At 37.0% G+C, this 13061-nt stretch overlaps 1 protein-coding gene across 1 annotated transcript in view; it reads right to left on the reverse strand.

Moving 5' to 3' along the window:
• LOC110463965 (transmembrane protein 163-like) overlaps nucleotides 1–11435 on the reverse strand; it is a 37525-nt gene extending 26090 nt beyond the window's left edge. The window contains exon 1 of the mRNA XM_021518936.1: nucleotides 11098–11435. Coding sequence (XP_021374611.1) covers nucleotides 11098–11254 — 157 coding nt within the window. The 5' untranslated portion in view covers nucleotides 11255–11435. The remainder of the gene's footprint in view (nucleotides 1–11097) is intronic.
• Between the last annotated feature and the right edge of the window lie 1626 nt (nucleotides 11436–13061).

Raw genomic sequence — 13061 nt, forward strand, 5'->3', positions numbered from 1 at the left:
TCGGCATATGTGACAATACCCTGTATCTTGATAAAACGTTTAGCTATATAAACAGTAAATAAGTATATATAAAATATACATAATACCACGTGTTGTGTTTTATTGTATGCGTCATTTGAACAGACTGAATTCTCTATATCTAGGACTGCAAAAATAGGGCACTGATTTCGACTGGCTAATAGTTCTATACTTTTAAGGCAAACCAAAATAATCTGAGATATTTTGTTTGTTAACGGGTTTATATGCTTGCAACAACTAAATCATACGACAACAAATTACAATTGGATGTCATATAACGTCATTGTCCACGGATACAGGAACCACAGAAGGGCTCCATCTAAGGTACAGGGAGAATACTAGAGTAGCAATGCCCAGAGCGAGTAGATCAACGGTGCTTGTGTATTTACTGTAAAGCTCGAAACCCAACAAATTGAACCGACCCAAAAATCTGCTGGAGAAAAAAAACAGAAAGTGGGTAAGACAGCTAATTTTCCTTTCACTGCCGTTTCGCAGGCATTGCTAAAGTACAAGAAGGCGAAAAAATCATATATACGTTCATCTTATTGTACCGTCACCGACGTTTATTAAGCCTTACTGTCTTAATTCTGAGATCTCTGTGTGAAGTATGAAAACTCACGAACTCCTCAAAGCAAGATCTATCACAGCCAGTATATGCTTAAATGTGTTATCAATTTCTTTATTAAATGATTTTATTTATTTAGCATATCAATCCTTCTTAAGCAATTATTTTGTTCTGTTGTTCCTGAACTCGCTTTACTACGTTATAGACCTTTCTCATTTTGGGGTAGACCTTGCACGGAGCAAGGAGACCGATACCTCGACAAATAAATACATGGGTCATTTCAAAATAATTTTATATGGAACGTAGCGTATAGGGTATGTCAGAGATACTGCTTTCTCTGGGATAGAATATCAAGTCTATCTTTTCCCTAAACAACTACCACCATCTATTTTCATTGTCTGATGGAGAGTTGGGTTGTACAAATTCTACGTCATATTAAAACAACAAGAATGTCTGAAATAAAGCCACATGAGACTGAGTTGTCTCTTGAGAAACGTGTTTTAGAAAATCGCGCATTAGGAAATTAAAGTATATCATACATTTGAACGTGTTCCTCTAAAGATCTCAGCGCGCTCTTTTTAATTGAGTTTGTCTAAAAAAGACCGGCGTGTGTTTTTATAACTAGACTAGAACTGCAATATAGAAATACATTTTCGAGATAAATAGGTGAAAATCAGAATATTTACGAGAATTTTGGACTATATCAATATGTATTTGCAACTATTTGTCGAAGGTGACAGCTTAACATTATTTGATTTGTTCTAATGTAGGAACAACTTTGCTGTTTCCTGACCGACCCACTAAAAATGGAATCTATTAAAACAAAAACAAAAATATTTTGATGAAAAAATGGACTGAAACATCGCTGAAAGTTATCGTTTTCAAAAGATCATCTCTACATAGTGACATAACCATTATGTGAAAATTTCATTGAATTCTGCTGGTTGATTGCGAAAGGGTGGAGTGAAATAAAGGTTTTGAGATGTTCCCTGAATTTACTACTCTCGGTGTCCGTCTCTGACTCCGTGCTAGGTCTGCCTCAAAATAAGAAATGTCTAGTAAAAGGACGATAATCAACTGTACATACGTAGAGGCCGGAAGACAAAAGGCTAGTTAGCTTAAGTACAACTTCGTGCACAACTTAAATGATCAGAAAAAATTTAAGATCAATAAAAAAACTTCAGTCGCATGTATGTGCACAATAATTGACCATCCGAGGGTAAAGAAATATATGAAATGTTTGAGAATTTTCAGAAATTACTCAAATAATCATTAGTTTGCATTAACGACACGTTCAGCTGATCAGCCCTTAAACATGTCGTTAAATGTAATTTTAAAATCGTGTAAAAGGTAGACTAGTTTTACTAATTTATAGGACGTTCAATTGACATCAACAATAACATATCTCTAAAACTGCCATGGGCCTCTTGTATCTTATATTGAATCAAAACAAGTTCAAAGAACATCTGTGACATTTTCAGTCAGTACAAAAACGTGCCTTGATTTTTGAACAGAAAATAAGGAAATAAAATTGATCCATCATTGGAAAATGTACGATATGTGATGAGATTGTCGGCTTTAATCATGATAGGTAAATAAGCAGATAACGCATAGTCAATACACAAGGACAAAATGTACCGCTTCGTCAATACACAAGGACAAATGTACCGTGTCGTAAATAAACAATAACAAAATGTACCGCATCGTCAAAACACAAGGACAAATGTACCGTGTCGTAAATGCACAAGGACAAAATGTACCGCATCGGCACAACACAAGGACAAAATGTACTGTGTCGTAAATACACAAGGACAAAATGAACCGCATCGTCACAACACAAGGACAAAATGTACTGTGTCGTAAATACACAATAACAAAATGTTCCGCAGCGTCAATACATAAGGACAAATGTATCGTGTCGTAAATACACATGGACAAAATGTACCGCATCGCGTAAATACACAAGGACAAAATGTACCTCATCGTCAATACACAAGGACAAATGTACCGTGACGTAAATAAACAATAACAAAATGTACCGCATCGTCACAACACAAGGACAAAATGTACCGTGTCGTAAATACACAAGGACAAAATGTACCGCATCGTCACAACACAAGGACAAAATGTACTGCATCGTAAATAAACAATAACAAAATATACCGCATCGTCACTACACAAGTACAAATGTACCGCATCGTCAATACACAAGGACAAAATGTACCATTTCGTAAATAAACAATAACAAAATGTACCGCATCGTCAAAACACAAGGACAAATGTACCGTGTCTTAAATACACAAGTACAAAATGTACCGTGTCGTCAATACACAAGGACAAAATGTACCGCATCGTCAATACACAAGGACAAATGTACCGTGTCGTAAATACACAATAACAAAATGTACCGCATCGTCACTACACAAGGACAAAATGTTCCGCTTCGTCACTACACAAGGACAAAATGTACCGTGTCGTAAATACACAATAACAAAATGTACCACTTCGTCACTACACAAGAAGAAAATGTACAGAAAATGTACCGCATCGTCACAACACAAGGACAAAATGTACCGTGTCGTAAATACACAATAACAAAATGTACCGCATCGTCACAACACAGGGACAAAATGTACCATGTCGTAAAAACACAAGGACAAAATGTACCGCATCGTAAATACACATAAACAAAATGTACCGTGTCGTAAATGCACAAGGACAAAATGTACCGCATCGTCACAACACAAGGACAAATGTAATGTGTCGTAAGTACACAAGGACAAAATGTACCATGTCGTAAATAAACAATAACAAAATGTTCCGCATCGTCAAAACACAAGGACAAATGTACCGTGTCGTAAATTCACAATAACAAAATGTACCGCATCGTCACAACACAGGGACAAAATGTACCATGTCGTAAAAACACAAGGACAAAATGTACCGCATCGTAAATACACATAAACAAAATGTACCGTGTCGTAAATGCACAAGGACAAAATGTACCGCATCGTCACTACACAAGGACAAAATGTACCGTGTCGTAAATACACAATAACAAAATGTACCACTTCGTCACTACACAAGAAGAAAATGTACAGAAAATGTACCGCATCGTCACAACACAAGGACAAAATGTACTGTGTCGTAAATACACAATAACAAAATGTACCGCATCGTCACAACACAGGGACAAAATGTACCATGTCGTAAATACACAAGGACAAAATGTACCGCATCGTAAATACACATAAACAAAATGTACCGTGTCGTAAATGCACAAGGACAAAATGTACCGCATCGTCAATACACAAGGACAAATGTAATGTGTCGTAAGTACACAAGGACAAAATGTACCATGTCGTAAATACACAAGGACAAAATGTACCGTGTCGTAAATACACAAAGACAAAATGTACCATGTCGTAAATACACAAGGACAAAATGTACCTCATCGTCAATACACAAGGACAAATGTACCGTGTCGTAAATACACAATAACACAATGTACCGCATCATCAAAACACAAGGACAAAATGTACCGCTTCTTCAATTCACAAGGACAAAATGTACAGAAAATGTACCGTATCGTCACAACACAAGGACAAAATGTACCGTGCCGTAAATACACAATAACAAAATGTACCGTGTCGTAAATACACAATAACCAAATGTTCCGCATCGTCAATACACAAGGACAAATGTACCGCATCGTAAATACACCAGGACAAAATGTACCGTGTCGTCAAAACACAAGGACAAAATGTACCGCATCGTAAATACACATGGACAAAATGTACCGTGTCGTCAATACACAGGGACAAATGTACCGTGTCGTAAATAAACAATAACAAAATGTACCGCATCGTCAATACACAAGGACAAATGTACCGCATCATCAATACACAAGGACAAAATGTACCATGTCGTAAATAAACAATAACAAAATATACCGCATCGTCAAAACCCAAGGACAAATGTACCGTGTCGTAAATACACAAGTACAAAATGTGCCGTGTCGTCAATACACAAGGACAAACTGTACCGCAAAGTCACAACACAAAGACAAAATGTACCGTGTCGTAAATACACAATAACAAAATGTACCGTGTCGTAAATACACAAGGACAAAATTTACTGCATCGTAAATACACATGGACAAAATGTACCGTGCCGTCAAAACACAAGGACAAAATGAACCGTGTCGTAAATACACAATAACAAAATGTTCCGCATCGTCAATACATAAGGACAAATGTATCGTGTCGTAAATACACATGGACAAAATGTACCGCATCGTCAAAACACAAGGACAAAATGAACCATGTCGTAAATACACAATAACAAAGTGTTCCGCGTCGTCAATACATAAGGACAAATGTATCGTGTCGTAAATACACCTGGACGAAATGTACCGCATCATCACTACACAAGGACAAAATGTACCATGTCGTAAATACACAGGGACAAAATGTACCACATCGTCACTACACAAGGACAAAATGTACCGCATCATCACTACACAAGGACAAAATCTACCATGTCGTAAATACACAGGGACAAAATGTACCACATCGGCACTACACAAGTACAAAATGTACCGCATCATCCCTACACAAGGCCAAAATGTACCATGTCGTACACAAGGACAAATGTACCGTGTCGTAAATACACAATAACACAATGTACCGTATCATCAATACACAAGGACAAAATGAACCGCATCATCACTACACCGCATCGTCAAAACACAAGGACAAAATGTACCATGTCGTAAATACACAAGGACAAAATGTACCATGTCGTCATTACACAACGACAAAATGTACCGTGTCGTTAATACACAAGGACAAAATGTACCATGTCGTAAATACACAAGGACAAAATGTACCGCATCGTCAATACACAAGGACAAATGTACCGTGTCGTAAATACACAATAACACAATGTACCGTATCATCAATACACAAGGACAAAATGTACCGCTTCGTCAATTCACAAGGACAAAATGTACAGAAAATGTACCGTATCGTCACAACACAAGGACAAAATGTATCGTGTCGTAAATACACAATAACAAAATGTACCGCATCGTCAATACACAAGGACAAAATGTACCATGTTGAAATACACAATAACAAAATGTTCCGCATCGTCAATACATAAGGACAAATGTATTGTGTCGTAAAAACACATGGACAAAATGTACCGCTTTTTCTCTACACAAGCACAAAATGTACCGTGTCGTAAATACACAGGAACAAAATGTACCGCATCGTCACTACACAACGACAAAATGTACCATGTCGTAAATCCACAAGGACGAAATGTACCACATCGTAACTACACATGGACAAAATGTACCGCATCGTCACTACACAAGGACAAATGTACCATGTCGTAAATACACAAGGACAAAAAATGTACCACATCGTCACTACACAAGGACAAAATGTACTGCATCATCACTACATAAGGACAAAATGTACCATGTCGTAAATACACAAGGACGAAATGTACCACATCGTCACTACACATGGACAAAATGTACCGCATCATCACTACACAAGGACAAAATATACCATGTCGTAAATACACAAGGACAAAATGTTCCGCATCGTCAATACATAAGGACAAATGTATCGTGTCGTAAATACACATGGACAAAATGTACCGCTTTTTCACTACTCAAGGACAAAATGTACCGTGTCGTAAATACACAAGGACAAAATGTAACGCATCGTCACTACACAAGGACAAAATGTACCATGTAGTAAATACACAAGGACAAAATGTACCATGTCGTTAATACACAAGGACAAATGTACCATGTCGTAAATACACAAGGACAAAATGTACCTTGTCGTTAATACACAAGGACAAAATGTACCGCATCATCACTACACAAGGACAAATGTGCCATGTCGTAAATACCCAAGGACAAAATGTACCGTGTCGTAAATACACAAGGACAAAATGTACCACATCGTCACTACACAAGGACAAAATGTACCGCATCATCACTACATAAGGACATAATGTACCATGTCGTAAATACACAAGGACAAAATGTACCACATCGTCACTACACAAGGATTAAATGTACCATGTCGTAAATACACAAGGACAAAATGTACCACATCATCACAACACATGGACAAAATGTACCGCATCATGACTACACAAGGACAAAATTTACCATGTCGTAAATACACAATAACAAAATGTTCCGCATCGTCAATACATAAGGACAAATGTATCGTGTCGTAAATACACATGGACAAAATGTACCGTATCATCACTACACAAGGACAAAATGTACCATTTCGTAAATACACAAGGACAAAATGTACCGCATCGTCAATACACAAGGACAAAATGTACCATGTCGTAAATACACAAGGACAAAATGTACCGTGTCGTTAATACACAAGGACAAAATGTACCATGTCGTAAAAACACAAGGACAAAATGTACCATGTCGTCACTACACAAGGACAAAATGTACCGTGTCGTAAATACACAAGGACAAAATGTACCATGTCGTAAATACACAAGGACAAAATGTACCGCATCGTCAATACACAAGGACAAATGTACCGTGTCGTAAATACACAATAACACAATGTACCGCATCATCAATACACAGGGACAAAATGTACCGCTTCGTCAATTCACAAGGACAAAATGTACAGAAAATGTACCGTATCGTCACAACACAAGGACAAAATGTACCGTGTCGTAAATACACAATAACAAAATGTACCGCATCGTCAATACACAAGGACAAATGTACCGTGTCGTAAATACACAATAACACAATGTGCCGCATCATCAATACACAGGGACAAAATGTACCGCTTCGTCAATTCACAAGGACAAATGTACCATGTCGTAAATACACAAGGACAAAATGTACCGTATATCACTAAGCTAGGACAAATGTTACCTCATAGTAAATACACAAAGACAAACGTTATCACATGGTCAATAATTAAAGTAAAGTATACTTCATAGTCAGCAAACAAGAGCAAAATATTAGCTCATTGTCGATACAAAATGTGCGCTATTATCAATTCACAATGACAAAATATATCACGCCATCATTAATTACACAAGGACAAAATCTACCAATGGACGAGGAGAAATTCAAATACATGGTCCAAACTGCCAATATACATAGACGAATCTGAACTCATTGTAGATACAAAAGTACCACATCGTCAACACAGAAGTTCAAAATGCGAAATTTTGTTTATACAAAGTGTACTACATCGTCAACGAACAAAGACAAAGTGTACCACATCGCCAATACACCGTGACTAAATACGAACCCGTAATAGAAATAATGGGACAGGAATCAAGGAGACACCAAATCAAAGAGCATACATTACAACGACCCATGAAAACGGAGGTGGATTTAATATTTCGAAGGGGAGGCTTTTACTGTACTTAAAAAACAAGATATTCCGAAGGGTGAGCGTATCCTGTACAATAGTTATCTAGAATTTAAACGGGTGCGCGTTTCCCTGTACGAGAGAAACTGTGTTTTCCAAAGTGAAAACATTTCCTAGACTAGAGCAATAGAGCGACTAGGTGCTCTGATGGGTACACGTTTTCAGTACTTTATAAACTAAGTGTTCTTAGTGGTACGCGTTCCTGTATTAGAGAAACCAGGTGTTCCGAAGGGTTCGCGTTTCCTGTACTAGAGAAACCAGGTGTTCCGAAGGGTTTGCGTTCCCTGTACTAGAGTAACTAGGTGTTCCAACAAGATTATTGACATTGCTACCTAGACACATCACTGTTTGAGTACAGACAGTTAACACTTATTATGACGTACATCAGAGATCATATAAGTGAAAATATTTGATCTATTTTTCAAAGGCATCAGGAGCCCAACACTTGTTAATGAAGGTGTTGCGGACGAGTTTGAAATGTTTCCAGAGCCGCGGGTATCGATTGTGATGACTCCTGTGAAATCAGTATGTCGGTCACAAACGATCTGATGGACATGTTCTTCATTACGACAGGTATTGTTTCTGTGTTTCTCTAACATTGTCGTATCGACTATAATAAAGGATCCCCTTACCACTACCAAGAACTGTGACTAACTACTGTTAACAGGTTTTTTCTGACATAACAATAGCTTTTATCATTTCCAAAACAAAAACAAAGCAATACCTTGTAGCACTTTTGAAATAGTTTCGGTTGTAAAATTCAGCGAACACTGGACTTCCGGCTGATACCTACTACATTGTACATGTATTTCTCTAACAGACTGAGCAACCAGGTTGATACAGTTATATCTAAACGGAAGTAGGGGGAGGTAACTATATAGCAAAAACACAATGTAATGGGGCAGGGATCCTTTATTGAAGTCACATTCTTATCATTCGGTATACCAAGTTTATCATTATAAGGGAATACTTGCACTCTAATGAGAACTATTTTTAGAGTTTGGTAATGAAGTACAGGTCTATATTGTATTGAACTCCAATAACTTAACAAACATGTCAAACAACAGTTAATTTCAGTTTCAAAGATCATCAGTTTTATCGTCATTTTGACCTGATGGTGATATCTTGAGATCCAAAGAACATGTAGGTTTTTACTTTATTTTACGTTGAAATTATTTCGAAAATATATCAGATAGATAGATGCTACGAACAATATAGTGTATCTCATTTCACGTTAGTAAACACTCAAGGCTAGCAACATTGTCGTTCGATATCACGAGATTCTATAAAGGCACAAAGATAAACATCATACGCGTTATTCATATCAGAATATGTAACGTACATAACAGCTCTTCCTGCCATTGATTTCATATACACAAACAATATACTATGAAGTGCCATGCATAAGCCATAGAAAATGAGCCTGATCGTCGTACGTTATCATTAATCACCAAGCATCGGCAGATGGTCTATAAACCCGACTTAAAACGCTTGGCTGCAGACAACAACATATGGTGACTATTTTATTTGTTTGTATTAGTTTATTCCTTTCTGGTTGGAAAATATGTACATAACATGTATTTTGCGATGAAACAATGGCAGTACCTGTAAACCTGTATATACGTGTACTATCATATATCTACGCAAACCATGTATACTGTCAAGTGTCCCTTTCAACTCTGTTGGGTCGGTAACTCACGGAACATATTACTGAGGTAAAACTTTCCCAAAACACTGGAAAGTTCATTAGCTCTAACTAATTCTTCAACAGGAGAGAAGTAACTTCACGCAGTAGATAATCCACGTTTTTTGTTTTCTTGCAAATTGTGCGACAAAAACTCCATTCCTCCAAAATATAAGCACTATACAGCAGCCATTCAATTAAAATTATTTCTTATTTTATGTTAATTATTATGAAATATTCTAGTAATATAAGCACCCCAAGAATTTCACCGTATTATCATTGCCTGGTAATACAGGTCTGTCAGTCCGTCATTATCTTTTCTTTTTTAAAGATTTCTCCCAAAGAAACATACGGCACACAGTCAACAATTAATTCAAATTTATAGACCAAGTTTCAAGGTCATGTGGATTAAGTGTATTAAATACGTCCGACAACTTCATCTACATTACTGTGAAGCAGAGAGTCATGGATGTTTTACTGTAGATTCTTTGTGAAAAGTGAAGCATCCCCTTCGGAACTATGATGACTATACTCATGCTATTTATTTGGTAGCTTGCTAGAGATTATAGTTATGAAGCTTGTGGAATCATTAATCGACGACCCTCTTGACCAACTTACAAATGACTATCAATTCTATTCAAATAAAAGACATGTATTACTTTCTAGGCGGTATAGTTTAAATATGTTAAACGTTTAAACAAAGTAAAACATCCTCTATGGAACTCCGATGACTATGCTCATGGTATTTGCCTAGTACATGTAGCTTGCGGGAGATGATAGTTATGTAGTTTGTGGAGTCGTTAATTGGTGACCGGCTTGACCAACTTACAAAGTCACAGACGTCAAATGTGTGAAAACTTCACATATATCTTCTAGACTGCTTTACAGGGAGTCGTCAAAGTATCTTACATACTATGTCCAAATAACCGACATTCAACTGCATGTATTTTATAAGTACTTTACACACTTCTATACATTGATTCTATTTGATAGAAAAAATATATGTTTAAATATCCGTACCCTATTACTTCTTCTACTTCTTCTAAATGGTACTGACCAACTTCAACAATTTGAAGATAAAATGTCAGACGAGGAGTGAAACATGGAAAGAGATTGTTTTTAAAAGATACGAGATGGTCTAATTTGCGTTTGAAAGGTGACGGTAGAGGGCTGATTTGAATAATTCCGTTGTGCTAGTACTTTTATCAATATACCGTTTGTGGTAACATTATTGTATTAAGCTGTATTTCACTTTCTGAGTTTGTGAAACAATCACAACTTGCATTCAGTGATAATCTGGTAATACTGGTTCTGCTTTCATTACAGGAGATGATTCTCATCCTATTCTGTATTATGTGGAGGGCGTGTCATACCTTTTTCTAGAGTGAATTCGGACATTTCCGGTTTGCCATCTCCAGTGTGGTTGATGACACTTTCCGTTCCCCCGATGTGCGATGTCCCATTAGAAATGCTTGTCCATTTGTCACCGGTGTCCGACATTTTGTTCTGGTGTTGCGGACCGTTGGACATCGCCCTGCACTCTCGTTCGTGATTCCCTGGTCACGGGACGCGGCACTAGTGTGAGTAGTACTCTTAGTCCATAATAAAGCTGACGGGCGTTACGGGTCCCCGTCCTGTATAGCAGCTGTACACAAAATTATCATCAAGATCCTCTTGAGTAATGTATTTGCATGTTATTAAGTTGTATGATGTTGGATTTTATCCTGAGAGCTTTGACATAGTATACGGGTTCACGCGTATATAGACAATTACACACAACATACATATATATATATACACATCTAACTGGGAACATGAAGTTCAATTACTTGTCGTATCAGCCTGCTCGCTCGAGCAGAACATTTAAAGTTTTACTTTTGGATAAGCGATAGTGTCCGAAATAACAGCGCTACCCAATATAGGTAATGTCATCCGTTGCCTCACAATTATCTTTTATTCTCGAATAGTTTCAGGTTCCTTCTATGTGCTGTTGCACGTAAGAGCAGTACGGCTTGGTGATTTAGTTACTTGTATTTTCTTGTTACTTGGAATTTTGACTTATTAAATGGAAATTCAACAGGGTACTAAATGGATATTTCGAGAAATAAACTCGAGCTATACAGGTGTATATTTTATTGCGTTATTCATGACAGAAATACTTAAGTAGGTATGCTACCTTCCTCCGACATGTATAGACACAACTCCTCCCGAAGTACTTCTACACATACAGAAGAGATCTTTTGTGAATTGTGATTTTAACATTCTTAGTAAATTGGCGAGGTTGGTTTGTTTGTTTTAGGAAAACACATGCACCCTACGTTTATACAAAATTGCATTCCTTTGACAAAGGATAATCTAAACATATTTGGTTAAAATCTCTCTATTCGTTCAAAAGGAGAAGGATATTAAAGTTTTACCTAAATCCCTCCCCCGCCCCCCTTACCGGCCCCGTCCTTTTACCCCGAGGGGCTACATACTCCATTTAAACAAAATTGAGACACTTTCTCCAAGATGCTCTACACAACAAATCCTCCCGTTCATGTAGAAGAAGATGTATCCTTATGTTTTTCCTAATTGGATAAAGTAAGCTAAACACAGGGAAGATGGGGGCGGGGCGATTTGACCGAGTAGTAAGATGTCTGACCATGTATGATCAGTAGCCCACCACCTTTGTCCTCTGATTCACAAACAGGTATGGCGGAAAACTGCCCGTATTTCCCTAAGTCGGCATTTTTGAAAACGGAAAAGAATATTGATGAGTAAATAATCTTTAGTAGCAAAAATGCATGGAATAGATATAAAACCAATTGAATATGAATTTTTGAACTGTTGAGATATTCGGTAATGTTGATATAATACTGCAAATATAGCCATATTCACTATATCTATGAAAGTGAAGGGGTTTCCCAGACTTAAAAAAATACTTTCAATTCTTTCCCATCCGAGGACCAACTTTTGAACAAACATTTTGATTCCGTGATGTAATATGCAAAAACAAATGGTATGACTGAAAAGAGGTCCTCCTTTGGGAAAGTGCTCAAAATAATGAAAAACTGGAATGATCAAGTTTTTAAAACTGCCACAGATGTTTCTTGGGTTAAAGCAGTTTGTGTTTCCCTTTTTGTCTATGTCCGATGTAGCCTAATGTATAACGCAGTTAGCTTGTGACCAGAAAATGTGAACAGTGTAGGTTCGAGTCCACATTCAGATTCACTTTTTTGTTTGTTTTACTTTTGTTTAATATTTAGGCATGTGATCATTTTCCTTAATCATGTGATAAATATTTTTCAAATCAATAGAACATTGTATTGATATTTTAATAACATACCTATTGATT

Source organism: Mizuhopecten yessoensis, unplaced genomic scaffold (assembly GCF_002113885.1).
Source record: "Mizuhopecten yessoensis strain PY_sf001 unplaced genomic scaffold, ASM211388v2 scaffold10949, whole genome shotgun sequence".
Classification (NCBI taxonomy): domain Eukaryota; kingdom Metazoa; phylum Mollusca; class Bivalvia; order Pectinida; family Pectinidae; genus Mizuhopecten; species Mizuhopecten yessoensis.